The sequence below is a fragment of the Budorcas taxicolor genome, chromosome X (genome assembly GCF_023091745.1).
Source record: "Budorcas taxicolor isolate Tak-1 chromosome X, Takin1.1, whole genome shotgun sequence".
NCBI classification, from domain to species: domain Eukaryota; kingdom Metazoa; phylum Chordata; class Mammalia; order Artiodactyla; family Bovidae; genus Budorcas; species Budorcas taxicolor.
Window position 1 is genome coordinate 38273677 of NC_068935.1, and position 16519 is coordinate 38290195.

Below are 16519 nucleotides of genomic sequence, written 5' to 3' on the forward strand. Positions count from 1 at the left end.
AGGGGAACTGGAGAGGGAGGGGTAGGGAGAGCGAGTGCGAGGGCAGAAGCGCGAGCGTCTCCGGCGCCTCAGCGGCCCCTTTCCCACCGCCTCCCCCCACTCCAGCTCCCCCGCCCCCCGGGCGCCTGCAGTGTTGCTCTCCACCCGCTCCCCCCTTTCGCGGACTGACGCCGCTCCTCCCTCGGCGCCGCGTGACCGGAAGTGGCGCCATCTTTAGCCTCCTGTGCTATTGACAATAACAAGCTCCGGTTCTCTCCCCCTCCCCCCTCCCCCCAAGCACTGCATCTCCCCTCCCAGAGAGAGGGAGAAAAGGAGGAGGAGCTGCAGCTTCACAGACTTACTGAGTCGCTCCTGCAGAAAGGGGGGAGAGAGACTGAAAAGCAGGGGAGGGGGACGGCACGGCCGTTTACCTGTTTGCCTCCTCATTCGCTCTCCCCCCTTGTTCTGCTCACTCCTGGTGTCAGCCTATCCTCCTTCCCAAACCCTCCCATTCCCCGGGTGGAGCCCCCCCTTCACTTTCCTTCTCGTCCTCTGTGTTTCTCCTCTCTTTATTCCCTTCCCCCTCTAGCATTGCCACCTTCTCTCCTACACGCACGCAGGCATATAAACGTAGGTTTTTGATGCTCGTCTGCCTGTTGACCCCGCTATTTTCATGTTTCCAACAGGTTTTTCTTCCCCCAATCCCTCAGCTGCTGCTGCTGCTCAAGAGGTCAGATCAGCCACTGATGGTAATACCAGCACCACTCCGCCCACCTCTGCCAAGAAGAGAAAGTTAAACAGCAGCAGCAGCAGTAGCGGCAGTAACAGTAGTAACGAGAGAGAAGACTTTGATTCCACCTCTTCCTCCTCTTCCACTCCTCCTTTACAACCCAGGGATTCGGCATCCCCTTCAACCTCGTCCTTCTCGTGCCTGGGGGTCCCAGTGACTGCTCCCAGCCACGTACCGATACAGAAGAAGCTGCGTTTTGAAGAAAACCTGGAGTTTGTAGGGTTTGATGCGAAGATGGCTGAGGAATCCTCGTCCTCGTCCTCATCTTCACCAACTGCTGCAACATCTCAGCAGCAGCAACTTAAAAATAAGAGTATATTAATCTCTACTGTGGCTTCGGTGCATCACGCAAACGGCCTGGCCAAATCTTCCACCACCGTCTCTAGCTTTGCTAACAGCAAGCCTGGCTCTGCTAAGAAGTTAGTGATCAAGAACTTTAAAGGTAACCAGGGCCAAAATCCATGATCACGTACTCAGGATTTGACACTTGAGTGGTCACGTGCTCTATTTATGCTAATATGTTAAACAGTATAGAGGTGGCCTAATGTTTTATGCATAATCAATGAGGAGGAGGGAGGTCCTTTTTGGGTGGAGGGTTTATTTTCCGGGGGTGGTTAGTATCCTTCTGCTGAAGCGTACACCAGGTATTTCTGTGCAGTATTTTGAGGTCTGCTCAGCCTGTTTTATCTGATCTGTTAGTCTTCATAACATTGACAGTCGGTATGATTGATCCGGATTTTACAGGTGAGAAATTTGTACTCTAAAAATGTTTATTTATTTCAGGTGCATAGTGAATCTTGGCACTGCTGGGATTTTTATTTTTATGCTTCAGTAGGCCATATTATCTAGTCCCTAGAAATTCAGGTAGCAATAGTGATCTTTTGATGTTCCAAGAAGACTTTTGGTTAGATTTATAATGTTGAATACTACATTCTTGAAACTCATGGAAGCAGTAGTTGGAGAAAAGTATTTATGATCTCTGCATTTCTTTCCAAAGGTAGGGTTTGGAAGTGAAAAATACTGTGTATACACAGAAGTAGTAACTCATCTATTTTTTTTAATCACTGAAATGGGTTTTAAAGTACTGACCTGCAGCTTTTAGGAGAATTTGTTCAAGTTTTTGAGGTATGTGATTGAGAGTATTGTGAATGCATTGATGCAAATATAAAATCAGCAATTTTGCATAATGTAATTGAGCTGAATTACTTTTTAATCTATGGAATGTGTTTCGGTTTCTCTGCCTGACTTTTTCAACACCCTAACTGGCAACTAATGCTACAATGTTTATTAAGTGGAGAAGTCAAATGAATGAACTAAAGTAATATTGACCAGATCAGTGCCTTGCGACTAAATATTAGTATTGAGAAAATTAGATTCCCTGTGCTTGTATTTTCACCATTAGCGTAGAAATCAGAAATATGCTCTATTTTGTCTCAAGCAAAGGGATGTTGATTTTTTAACCTTTTCTTTTTCCTATCACTCCCACTCCCACCTCCAGGCTCTCAAGTGTTGTAATCTTGCTGATTTAATAGTAGACCTTTCTGAAGTAAATAGGAATTGTAATTGACTAGCTTGTTCACTGTTTTACTTTAAATATATCAATTTAACAGCCAAGGATTTTTAAAGAGATGAGCTATGACCCTAATTGTATTTGTATACTGGTCTCAGAGATTTTGTTTGAGTTTTTGTTTCTCCCCCTCCTAAACTGCAACACATTATTAAGGTATCTAGAAACAATTGCTGGTCAAGGAAGTTTAAATTAAAGCCTGGATTAAGATGTTCCTGTTCATTCTGAATGTGCTACATAGGTTCTGGAGTTACCAGGATATTTTGATTTTCTTATATTTCATTCTGCTCATAAATGTAGTTTAAATTAAAACATGAATTAAGATGTTTCTCTCCATTTCTGTAGATGGTACATAAATATGGGAGTCAAATAGACCTGAATTAGAATCCCAGTTTTGCCATTGACCATCTGTGGTGACCTTGGGCAAACTTTAGTAAATGAGTCTTCCAGCCTCAGTTTTCCTTAGTTGCAAAATAAGGATAATAATACCATCCTTAGGTCTATGGGGTCGCACAGAGTCGGACACGACTGAAGCGACTTAGCAGCAGCAGCAGCAGCAGCAGGACATTTTTAGGAAGATTAAGATGTTTATAATGTACTTTGTACATAACAGGCACTCAGTATTTTAAATCTCAGGTACAAAATTCATGTTGACTTAGGTTTTACACATGATGGAATAGGATCAGGATTAGTTTTATCTGTCATTTTCAGATTTTTATCTTTTGAAACAATTCAGACAATAGAAAAAACTCTCACCTTCAGTTTTAATAGGTGAGATAAAATGACTTACACAGTGTTCTGGCATTTGAAATTTTATTACTAAGCCTAAATATAATGGTTACTTTAATAATTAGGTATGATAATTATAAACATCACAATTTACACTTGGAGAGCAATAATACTAGTAGTTTATAGATCCTTTTGTTAGTATATCTTGCATGTTATTCTGATTATCAACCTTTTATATATCATCTAGATAAGCCTAAATTACCAGAAAACTACACAGATGAAACATGGCAGAAGCTGAAAGAAGCAGTGGAAGCTATCCAGAATAGTACTTCAATTAAGTACAATCTAGAAGAACTCTATCAGGTATGTCTGGATGTGGATAACCAGATTTGGTTAGCGTAAATTGAGGCGCAGTGCATAGGGAGTTTACTTTCCGAAATGGGTGCTTATGTAGATTTTTGGTTCGCTTCTTGTTCCAATTTCTTGATTAATGCATACACTGTTTTATAAACAGACCGTATATTCTGACATCAACTATGGCTACAGTCTGATTGGTATAAATTGGGCTTATCTTGGACCCTTCTAATTAGGATTTACAGTTAGGAGTACCTTGGTATAGTAAGTTTTATCTGTAATAGAAACCTATAGCTTGGATCCCAAAGATAATTTCTGGTGACATTTTCTGTTGTGATACTTCTTGCTAAGTGATGTTACCTATAGGAAAGGCCTCAAGAAATGCTGTATACTTTATTCTACCTCTTTCCTGTTAGCATGCTTTTGTCATTTATTTCTCTTTTTCTGTATGTCTTATCTCTTGGCCTACAAGACACACCTTAGCCCCCAAAATGACCAGCAGGTTGTTCATCAACTTGGTCTGAGGTTCAGACTTGTTTCTTTTGCTTAACAAATGGATCTGTCCTTGAAATGTTTAACTTAAAAATACAGTTACTGATTTAGACTTCTGTTACCAAGATACTTTGCCCTACTGTATTTTTGCCACAACCAATTCAAGAAGTTACTTTCCATTCTGGTGTCAACAGTTTGATATTTTTAAAAAGTGCTGCACAGTCCAGTGGCTTGAGTTTTTGTATTGATGAGTATCTTGTAAGAAATTATGTTGATCCAGTTTATCAAAATTTGTAGTTTTCATCTATTCATTTTAGTTGAAGAAGTAGTATGGTGATGGACAAATAGTGGATCAGGAGTCAAAAGACAAAGGGATCTAGTTTTGGCTGTATTAGCCTGCGATCTTGGGCAAGGTATTAAACCTCTCTCAGCTTCTGTTTCCTCCTCTGTAAACAGGGGGAAGAACTGCTTGTATCTATTTCACCAAGTTGCCCATAGGACTCAAATAAGATGTTTGTGAAAAATACCATGAAGCACTATGATAGAAATATAAGTTGATGTTATCACTAGTTATTTCATAAGCCACAGTATGATTTTTTTACTTACAGTGTGTCAATTGAGATCACCAATTTCTGTTTATATTTAAATAAAATATATCAGTACATGCCAAACTCAGAATGGTGCGCGCTGCATAGTGATAATGCTGTGTGGTACACACAAGTGTCAGGTAATAATAGTAGTACTAAGGTATTACTAAGGATAAGCCCACCTCATTTGGCTGTGTTGGTACATTACACATGTGGATCCTGAGTTGTACAATAATAAATGTAGAATTGCAGTTAGACTTGAAGCGGTTATGTGGTCCAGTGTCTTTTCTTCATATAGTGTCTATGATAGCCTACAAAGTAGGGTTCTCTCGTTTAAGCATTATAGAAACACTTTGTGAACTAGATAAGACAGTAGTTATTATCCCCACTCTATGAGGAAATGAAATCTCAAAGGGACTCTATGCACTGGAGAGCATATTGGCAGAGCAGGGGACTTAAACTGAGATGCCCAAATTTTTAGTCCAGTGCACGCACTCCACATGCCTCTGTAGTGCAGTGTTTGAAGCAAATAAATACTCTTACTTTAGGGGGAAAAAACTCTGTCATCAGAGAAGGTAATTTTTGTTCATACATGCATGTATATGGTGTTTCTTTGGATATGCTGGCATACAGCTTTAATTTCAGTAATGTGTTACATATTTCATGTTTATAACATTTAGTTTCTAAATTTTATTTTTTAATTGGTGGAAAATTGCTTTACAGGGTCATGTTGGTTTCTGCTGTACAACACAAATCAGTCATAATTATATATCCATATATATATATATTCTCTCCCTCTTGAGTGTCCCTCCCCTCCCCTCATGCCACCCCCTTGGGTCATCACAGAGGGCCAGACAGGGCTCCCCGTGTTCTGTAGCAGCTTCCCACTATCTGTCTGTTTTACACGTGATAGTGTACATATGTCGGTGCTACTTTCTCAGTTCATCCCTCGCCTTCCCCTGCTGTGTCCACAAGTCCATTCTCTACTAGGTTTCATCCACTACCATTTTTCTAGGTTCTATATAAGTGCCTTAATACACAATGCTTGTTTTTAGCGTTGTGATGATTGTAGTTGTTAATGAACTCTATTTACTTTACTTTGAGTATTTTTCCAGAGCTTGTGGGTTAAAAACTATTTTTCCTGATAATTTTTTTTTTTTTTTTGGCCATGCAGTGTGGTTTGTGGAATCTTAGTTCCCTGACTAGGGATAAAACCCGCACCCCCTACAGTGGAAGCACGGAGTCTTAACCCCTGGACTGCCAAGGAAGTCCCTTTTCCTGATAAATTGTTTCTGTTAAATCTCTTTATGTTTCAGGAGCTCATAGCTCACATTTTTTGTGTGTTTTTCCTTTCTTATACTTCGGAACTTCTATCTGGTGTTGTTCAGTTGCATTTCTTTAGCCTAAAATCAGTTATAACTTTTCACTGTTAGCATTTTTAATAATACTTTACTACTTCTGCTATAATCAGTTTAAAAGCATTTGTTTCTAGCTCTTTTGTTGTTTTCTACCTTAACTTTGTAAATGCTACTTTGGATTGTTTTCAGAAAAGATTATACTAAGATGTTCAAGTTCAAAAAAGAGGATAAAAAAGTTAAACTGTTTCATGCTATCTGGATTTCAGGTGCTTGTTTGATTTTTGAGTGGTTGAAATGTAATTTAAAAGTACTCTCCTAAAATTGAAACAATATAGAAATATGTAACATACCAAACAAAAGTTCTCCAAACTCCTCGTTCCCCACCTCTCTCTCTATCCTTGATGTAAATACTTATTTGGCATATGTCTGTGCAGAACTTTTTTCTATGAATGAAAAACCATTTTGCTTTAAAGCATAAGCATGGAAGTCTTCCCTAGTGTAGATTGCATATACTTCCTCTTAAGTTTTTAATTTCTAGGAAAGACTGAGTGTATTTGCAATAAGTAAATGTCATCTTTTAAAAGTGATTCAAAGTGAGACTTATCTTTCCTCCACAACCTTGAATTTCTGTAAGAGTGAGACAGTGGTTCGTGTTGTTTTGGTTTGAATATTTTTGTTTGCTTGTTTATTTTTTAATATTTATTTATTCTTCATTGTGGCATGCGAACTCTTGGCTGCGGCATATAAGGTATAATTCCCTGACCAGGGAATTTCCCTCTGTATTGGAAACACGAAGTCTTAGCCACTGGACCACCAGGGAAGTCTCTGCTTCTTTATTTTTGATTGATAGGAGTATGGTTAAATGCACTGACTTTTGAATTGATCAGCCTGCCTTAGATTAGAGATCTGCAACTCATAATAACTTTGGGTCAGTTTCTTCTCTAAGCCTTGGTTTTCTCATTTGCAAAACAGGGAGACTAACACTACCTGTATGGCATGGTTGTAAATAAATACTGCGAAAAAGTACTTAACTACACAGCCTGCTATATGTCTGTGTCATCGATGATGATAATGGTAATAAATAGTATTTGAGTCTTTAAAAAAAAAGATACCTTTATTTTGAGATTACATTTTATTATACAGCTCTAAAGCCACACATTTTTAAATTCTAAATCCACACTAGGCCAGAACAGCTGGCTGGTAAATAGATTACATTCCAAAGGTGTGTCAGAAAACATCATTAGCCAAACTGAAAAAATAGTAGAAAAAGAAAAGAACTGTCTAGGAACAGTGTCCCTCTGCACTTCTCAAGAATGTGTCTTGTTTTTACATGTGGTGTCTTAATAGTTGGAATCTTGGTTTTAGTGTGTGACTTTTTTTACTAAGTAATATTTTAAGTAATAGGATTATTTTCCTCATGTTCTCAGCCTTGTGTGAGTAGCTGTGTACTGTTGTTTGGGTTTTTTTGATAATTTTTTAAAATTTATTTTTGGCTGTGCTGGGTCTTCATTGCTGTGCCGGTGTTTCTCTAGTTGGAGCGAGCAGGGGCTTCTCTCTAGTTGCAATGCTCAGGCTTCTCATTAAGGTGGCTTCTCTTGTGGAGGACAGGCTCAATAGTTGTGGTGCATGGGCTTAGTTGCTCCATGGCATGTGGAATATTCCTGAATCAGGGATGGAAGCTGTGTCTCCTGCATTGACGGGCAAATTCTTTACCACTGAGCCACCAGGGCAGCCCCTGTGTAGTGTTTTTAAATCAGCTGCCGTTTTTGGAGCTGGCTGGTTATTTCTATATGAAAGTGTTACATTTATTCTTAATATAAATGTCTAATTCTTATCTTTGAAAATAAGTTTAGTTCCTACTTGAGATCTGATGAAAATAATTCATTAATAATGGAAACTCTTGTTTGCTTCTTGTGAAATAAATATTAAAAATAATGAGCCAATTAGTGATTGTAAATGAATCAGTTAGTGATTTATTAATCAGTGGATGGCCACAGTACTAGAAAGAAATAGTGCATCTATCCAAGTATAGTTTATTTCCCATTGTAAAATGGGTTTCTTAAGCAGTCATTGGATATGGGAGACTAGGTAGATTCTTAGCAGAGGTGATTATTCTGTGTTGATCACTAGCTATTGTATTCTGTTAAGTTTAACTTGATATTTTTAAGCTTACTCTGTCACATTACTATTACTCCCGTTTTTACTGAATTGTTAATACTATCCCTGCTATTTATCCCACTACAAATTCTTAGTCCTTGATAATTTGTCTTATTTAAGCTGTTTTTACTGGATGTAAAAAGAAAAATAATTTAGGTTTTATTATTTGGCTTCCTTCCTTCTTGCAGTTCTCAGTTGTTGATACATTTTGATCATTTTATTTTAGCCATTTTTACTAAACGTAAAAAGACATAATTTGAGTTTTATTGCTATATCAGTTGAAAAGTTTTGTGATGTGTGTTTTCTTTCTCTATTTAAGCATATGGTTTGAAAAATAAGCCCCAGTTCATTAGATCAGCAACCAGAGTTCAGCACCCTGGAGGGAATTGAATCTTTCTTAAGTGTCTCTTGTTGCTGAATCAGAAAATTTTCTAGATTTCCTCCCTTACCATTAATTTTTGCATTCTTTGTATTTTTTATCCTTGTTTTAATCTTCACTTTATTATTTCTAGTCGTCTTAACCTCATTTCCCACTCTTTGTCCTAAATGGGAGCTTATGTGCCTTTGCTGTTTCTTAAATCTTGTATTCCATAAAGCATCAAATTTCAGGAACTATAGTTTTGTATTTCATTTGCTACACATTTATATTTTCTTTGGAGTTTTGTTTGTTTTTCTTCAGATAAACATGTTTCTGATGCATCCTGAAGGGAAGAGGCTGGGATTTGGAACAATAAAAGTTAAAACCTTATTAAAATGTTCTTATTTTGTAGCTGACACCTACAAAAAGGATTTAAGGCAGCGTATTTAACCAGTAGTGATTGGGAGCTTAAATAAAAAGATAGTTTTATTTAAGAGTCCTATAGAACTATCTAGATTGTTTAATATAAATAGTTACCTGTGTAATGAGGTTATATTAGTAATAATTATACTAGATCAAACTTCCAAGGATTTCCAGAGTGTTTAGTGAAGTGTAAAATAATACATTTCTAAAATTCCTTTGCAAAGATCTGGAATAAAATAGAGTTTACCTCAAACTCCTAAGTGGTGATTTAACTCTTATTCATATTTCTACCCCAGCACCTAACAGGATAGAGTTCTTAGTAAACACCCCATTCTTCTTGAGTCAGTGACTGTTTACTATGTGCAAAGCTAGACAAACGCCATGGACATACAGAGATCAGTTAGTCCTTGCTGCTGAGGTCTATATTCTAGTAGGCTCATGAAGTTAGTAGTTCATGACCAGCATTTTTTTTAAAGAAGTAAAATAGAAAATAGCAAAGTAGGTCACATATAGTAATGGTAAATGCAGGTTCATGAAGATATTGTTTTGTTTACATAAATTTATTTTATGTGCAATGGATTGTGACATAAAATATTTCTTACTGTGGCTTGTCAAAAACTTTTGGAAGCCACTGTTTTAGGCACACATGATTGTTCCAAACAAACCTTGCTTGAAAGTGAGGAAAGCAGAGTATTTAGATCACGGGATGTATGGAAGATTATAAAGCGACATGAGAGTAAATAATGGTAATATTGAACCTTGAATTCCATGCTAGAAAGTATGATGGTGGGAAAGATAGTGTTTTATTGGGGGAGGCAAATACTTAAATTTTTTGAATATTTTATACATTCATCTGGCTCAAAACCCAAAAACTATGAGAGAGCACGTAGTGAAAAGTTTCACTTCCACTCCAACCTCCCTGCCCCAGCAAACAAATGTTATTAGGGGTATCATTCCAGAAATGTTTCATGTGTGCAAAAACAGATGTGTGGAGGTTTTCTCAATTTTCTTTTTTATATATACATAAATGATAGTAGACCACTATTCAGCACCACACCATGCAGTCCTTTGTATTTTTTTATACCTGTTAGGCAGTTTCTCCATAACAGTACCTGAAGAGCTTGATGGAAAAGTTCTTAAAGATGAAAAATTACTGGATCTGGTCTATATGTTAAGCAGTCAAGGCTAAATTAGAGACTGGTAAGGGGTTCTGTTCCATCTTGACCTTCAAAACTCACCTTAGATCCTCCTGCCTTGGCCTTTCCTTCTTTTATTGCTTCTAATAACTTAAGCCTGGTGACAGAGGATGAGATGGTTGAATGGCTTCACCAATGCAATGGACGTGAACTTGGGCAAACTCCAGGAGATGGTGAGGGACAGGGAAGCCTGGTGTGCTGCAGTCCATGGGGTTGCCAAGAATTGGACACGACTTGGTGAATGAACAACAACAATCTTAAACCGCTTTCTAACTAAGCACACGTGAAGCCATATGCATATAATGTGCGTGCACACGCACTTGGTTGCTCAGTTGTGTCCAAATGGTAACCCACTCCAGTATTCTTGCCTGGAGAATCCCATGGACGGAGAAGCCTGGTGGGCTACAGTCCACAGGGTCACAGTCGGACATGATTGAGCGACTTCACTTTCACTTTCATTTTTCATGGACTGTAGCCTGCCAGGCTCCTGTGTCCATTGAGTTCTTCAGGCAGGAGTACTGGAGCAAGTTGCCATTTCCTACTCCAGGGCATCTTCCCAACTCAGGGATCGAACCTGCATCTCTTGAATCTCCTGCATTGGCAGGTGGATTCTCTACCATTGCTCCACCTGGGCCCAATTCTCTTTTTCTCACTATTCCCATAAGCTCTTTATCCACATCCCTCTGGGTCTTTGGAACTCCACCTCTTTACTGCTGCTCAGCAAGCCTTTCCTGACTTTTCCCTGCCATAAAGATTGAGTTAGAGACCTCACCTCTATGTTTATCCCCATCATAGCATCTAATAGTGTGTTGTAATTACATATTTTCTGACCAGTTTTCACTTTATGCTGTAAGCCTCTTCTGTGTGTAGGACACATTGCTAGTTATAAGTACATTAGTTTTTTGAATATTTATTATATTCACCTGGTTTAAAGCCCCAGAAGTATTAAAGAACATACAGGTACATGAGCCCATGGTCTGGTCTCTTTCTGTCATTAAGGAGAGTTGGAGGCCAGGATATACACATTAAAAGATACAGTGTTGATTCAGTGACAGGTCAGTATGGTATGATTGTTGGTAGTGCCATACGAGTCATTGGTAGCTGAGACAGTTAAGGAAAGTTTATTGGAAGAAGTGGAACCTAGCTGAGTAGTAAGGGAATGTGGTATCCTGTATGAGAAGATAAACAGGTGGGATGAGAACTAACGTATGGAAGAAAGTATCACAGCAGAAGGGAATGGTAGAAGTAGGACTTGGAAAAGTACTTGAAGTGGGAAATGTGAAGAAAATGCACTACAAAGACAATTTAAGCAGGGAAACAAGAAATGCTGAGAAAATCAATCATTCAAAAGGAACACCAAGATACAATGAGAAGACTACTAAAGGAGGAAGAGAGTCCATAGGGGATCATTGTGAACCAGTCAGGCACATGAAATAAAAGCACTCTTAGACATTTGTGGCCTGACCCAAGGCCCCATCGTAAGTGGTGGCCAGCAGGAACTTAGCTTCCTTATTCCTCGTTAGCTGCTGGATCTAAGTGGTCTGCTATTTGCTGGTAAGGTGTAGCACCTTTCCTCCTTTAGTATAAGTGGTTTCATTTAAGCTTTCTTTTCATTTATGAGTTTATTTGCTGGACCTGCATGCTGGGAATATGACTTCCAACTACATATTTATAAAATTCCAATGCAACCAACAGGACTTGGATGGTCCCTTAGAGTCAATTTTAATGGAATTTTTGCCTTCTGTTGTGGTGAGAAAGAAATCCTGGTGTTATACTTAAGTCATTACTAGTTGGAATTGTAGATTATTTCAGAGTTCTACCATGCCTGTTGTATTAAATTTGAAAGTCTTGATACACCTAAGAAGAAACTCAGTGAAATCTCAGTTTTGTCCTTTTGGGATTTGACTATAAGAGACCAATCCAACAATTAGAAGAAATAAAAATTCAGTATTTCTTTAGTAATTAATATTTATTCCATTGTGCAAAATTTAAAACGTCTTTATTTAAATATTCTTAAGCTGCAGTGTTGGAGATAAATCCTTGTATAATTATTTCATTCTTATAACACTGCTTGCAACAAATTCTGGATTGCTCTGTTCAGGAAAACCAAAGAAAGTATAAATAAATTTAAAGTCAGTGGTAGTTGGACTGCCCAGTGAAAGTGAAAGTCACTCAGTTGTGTCCAACTCCTTGCAACCCCATGGACTATACAGTTCATGGAATTCTCTAGGCCAGAATACTGGAGTAGGTAGCCTTTCCCTTCTCCCCAAACTATCTAATAAACAGTTGGTAAAATTATTTTTCAAACTCAAAATGGAATTCTGCTTAGAAAAACAATTAACATTTTTATGAATAAGACAGAATTTATATGTAGCAGTTGTTATAAATTCAGTGTCTTTACAAGTGGAGAATTTGGCTTGATTCCCCCCCATACTTAAACTGTACTGCCAGAATAAACAGATTTGGGGAGGGGTGTTATACTACACTGGTTATGAAAAAAGTTCACTAATTGCATTGATACTTGGTTGTTTTACCTTGTGTTTTAAATGGATGACATCCTTTTTAATAAGTTAACATGGTAGAAATAACAAATAATAGGAATTAGATGTAAATAATCAAGAAATATATATACAGAGATACATTCACTCCTTAAGAAAGTATGTGTTTAATTTTGCAGGCTGTGGAAAATCTCTGTTCTTACAAGATTTCTGCAAACTTGTACAAACAGCTGAGACAGATTTGTGAAGATCACATCAAAGCACAGATTCATCAGTTCAGAGAATATCCTTTTAAAAACAAAAAACCTTGTATTTTCATCTTTTCCTCCCTCTGTCCCTCACTTTTTAAACCAGCTTAAAATGGAATGCCTATGTTTTGTAGATTTGTTGGGTTTTGTTCATCTTGCCTCTAGGGAAACGAAGTAAAATTTCACTTTTTACTTCTAATTAGGGTCCAAATCTACATTGTACCACTAACGTAAATAAAATTTCTTAATGTCTTTACTCTTACTGTCCTCACAAATTTCCATTTGAGGAAAGATAATCAGGAAATAATGAACTGAAAACACAATGCTCAATTACATCTAAGACTTGCTTTTTGTTGTTTTGTTTTGACCTTGTGGCATGTGGGTTCTTAGTTCCCAACCTAGGTTGATCAAACTCATGGCCCCTGGAGTGAAAGCACAGTCTTAACCACTGGATCACCGGGGGAGTCCCTAAGACTTGTTTTTTAAAGGTTTTTTTCTTTCTTAGTGGACTCTAACATGTTTTTACCGTTTTAAGAAGTAGCATTTTGTTCTATAAGTACTATTTAGTTTCATTTAATATGTAGGGCTTTCCATATTTAAGACAAATGTGCTCTTAAACATTGCATGTATTACTTGTCCTAAGCATTTTTAAAATATCCTTAACGTGTATCTCACAGACTCTTTGGATAGTGTTCTTTTTCTGAAGAAGATTGATAGATGTTGGCAGAACCATTGTAGGCAGATGGTAAGATGGCAAAAAGTATTACATTTCAGTTAAATATTGTAGTTAAAATAAGTTTCTTCAAATACAAGAATATTAGTTTTAAAAGTTTTGCAATAGGGGGACTTAAAACTAATTTTGGTTGAGTTTTCTACTTTAAAATGGCAAGTTATGGGTAAACCAGTATTTTAGAATGACTTATACCTTAGAATCATTTTTATTTTTGTAGCACTATAAATAAGTGTTACATTTTGTCAGTCTTAATGGCTATCCCACCTGTTATTTGGTTACCTAGCAAAGTGCCTACTGGTCCTGCACTTTAGCTTATTCACATCACAACCTTTCCTTTTCCCCAATCTGGTATTATATTAAACCTTATATTCTGCAAGTTAAAAATCTTAAAATCCATCCCACACACCCGAAATCCCACGTGTACAATTTTAAGAGTTTCACCCTGAGAACTGTTGCTGAGGAAAAATTATATGCCCCTTGATTCTGTTTTGATTTTTAGTTAATTTTCAAGTTGCAAAGAGGTCATAGACCATTTTAAGTGTCTTTTTTTTCCTAGAAACTACAGCAAGAGTTAAGATTTATTAATAGTTTAATTAAAAATGGTATGGGCATATTCTCAGATGTGTTAATCTGTATGTTTGAAAAAAAAAAATCTGTATGTTTGATCCTAGTAGTCTAGTATATATACAAGTAAACCGTGCAGTCTTCTTTTATAAAATATATCAGCTTCACAACATATAAAAAATTGTTTGATTCTTTTTTTCATTGACAGATCATGATCAGGAGCATCTTTTTGTTTCTGGATAGGACTTATGTTCTTCAGAATTCAATGCTACCATCCATTTGGTAAGGATGCAAGAAAAAAAATTATGAAAAGATATGTTAACAAATCATAGTCAAATCTTAATTACACTAATAGAAGAGAGTAATACAGGGAATATTCTCCTAAAAACTCACATTTAGCTTCTAGACTTGTATTTATAGCAGTTTTACCTTCTTATTTATGTCTTCTCTGCTAATATTCATAGCTAACATTCCCTGAGTATACAAAAATTTATGAAGAAGTTTTTTTGTTAGCCAAAAGGATTGAAGTTTGCTCTGGACTGTCTGAATATGCATCATTTTGTTGCTGATCAAGAGTTCACTCATTATCTTTTAACATTATTAGGGAAAATTCCATGTATACACAAAAATAGAAGAGTATAATGAGCTCTTGCCCGCACCATGTGCCTAGCATTTACCTACAGCAATTATCAGAGTTCACTGATTTTTGAGTACTGAAGGCAGATGACAAATGAGCAATTAAGCCTTCATTACAAGTACAGTGAAGACCATTTTATAGCTTTGAACTAATTTTGTCTCTTGATTTGACCAAGGAAGAAATCCACCAAAGGAAATAAATCAATAATACTTAGTTATGGAGGAAGATGGGAATTTAGCTTCAGTTCTCATTAAAGACAATGAGTTTCCTGTATGCTTTAATCTAATAATATTATTTAAAATTAAATATGTGGATTTTATACTTCTACAGTTGTTGCTTCAAAGCCTGGAACCCTAATTAACATGTGGCGAGAAGTTAAGCAAGCTTCTCCAGAAGTGGTATCGTTTTAAATTAATTTAGATTTTGTGTATTTTTTTTTATTTTAGGGACATGGGACTGGAATTATTTAGGGCTCATATTATAAGTGATCAGAAAGTCCAGAATAAGACAATTGATGGCATTCTTCTTTTGATTGAGAGGGAGAGGAATGGTGAAGCAATTGATAGAAGTTTACTCCGAAGCCTTCTAAGCATGCTCTCTGATTTGCAAGTAAGTTAACTACTTCACTTACTATAGAACTGATTGTTGTACCTAGTCTGATGTTTAAAAAACAAACACAGAATTTCCTGGCAGTCCAGTCGTTAGAACTCCATGCTCTCACTGCTGAGGGGCCTGGGTTCAATCCCTATTCAGGGAACCAAGATCCCACAAACCCCATGGTGCGGCCAAAAAAACTTTTAAAAAGCCAGGCTCATAATGCTGTTCACATAGAGACATTCATAAACATTTATTGAATAATTGAGCTTCTTTACTTTGTTACCCTATCCCAGATTTATCAGGATTCTTTTGAACAACGATTTTTGGAAGAAACTAACCGACTGTACGCAGCTGAAGGCCAAAAATTAATGCAGGAAAGAGAGGTATTTAAAAATGATGATGAATAAATCCACTGTGTCTCATAATAGACCCTACTTTTATAGAACGTAAGCTGCCCTTTCATTTATCTTCCAAAAGTAATGCTGCTATAATTTTACATGTGATTTTACATATGATTCAACCTTGTCACATTTGACAGGGCTACTCCCAGGATCTTTTGGACTTGACATTTACTAAATGATTTATGGGGAGGAAAACAATATATAAAAAACTTATCTTTGTAGGTTCCTGAATACCTTCATCATGTTAATAAACGTCTAGAAGAAGAAGCAGACAGACTTATTACTTACTTAGATCAGACCACCCAGTAAGTATTACACGCTCAGCCTAATAGCCTTAATCTGTGCTGTGGAATCACTTAAGACACTTTGGGCATCCCAAATGTTAGTAAGTATTTTAAGGTAAAACTTAAGACTTTAACAGTTGTTTTCATAATGCAAACTTCAAGTTGTTTTTTTCCCTACTTAATTAGTTTAGTCAAGGATTTGATTATTGGTTGTCCATATGTGTTTAGCTTGTAATTAAAAAATAGTATTAAAAGCTAATGTGATCTTTGACATCTTCAGGCTGATTAAAATTCAGCAAGTGTTCATAGGAGAAAGTATTTCTCTGCTTTCCTAAATATTACCAGCCAAGGAATTCCTATAAGCAGATAAATACTTCCTAGTAAAAGCAGAGAAGTTTAGGAAAAGCCAGCCATGGCAAGACCATGGAAATATTTATTTTGTGATATACCAAAATTTCGAAATACACAATGTTTTCCTTCTAGGCATAAAGTAGAGTAACTGAGCACAATAAATTTATACAGAAGAGTAGGAATACTGAAATTAACAAAGTGAGCTAGTTACTTTTT

At 36.9% G+C, this 16519-nt stretch overlaps 1 protein-coding gene across 1 annotated transcript in view; it reads left to right on the plus strand.

The window, feature by feature from the left end:
• CUL4B (cullin 4B) overlaps positions 1-16519 on the plus strand; it is a 29955-nt gene that overhangs the window by 135 nt on the left and 13301 nt on the right. The window contains exons 2-9 of the mRNA XM_052663049.1: positions 666-1211; positions 3313-3428; positions 12668-12771; positions 13412-13481; positions 14242-14315; positions 15117-15279; positions 15561-15650; positions 15891-15973. Of these exons, the coding sequence (XP_052519009.1) occupies positions 666-1211; positions 3313-3428; positions 12668-12771; positions 13412-13481; positions 14242-14315; positions 15117-15279; positions 15561-15650; positions 15891-15973 (1246 nt within the window). The remainder of the gene's footprint in view (positions 1-665; positions 1212-3312; positions 3429-12667; positions 12772-13411; positions 13482-14241; positions 14316-15116; positions 15280-15560; positions 15651-15890; positions 15974-16519) is intronic.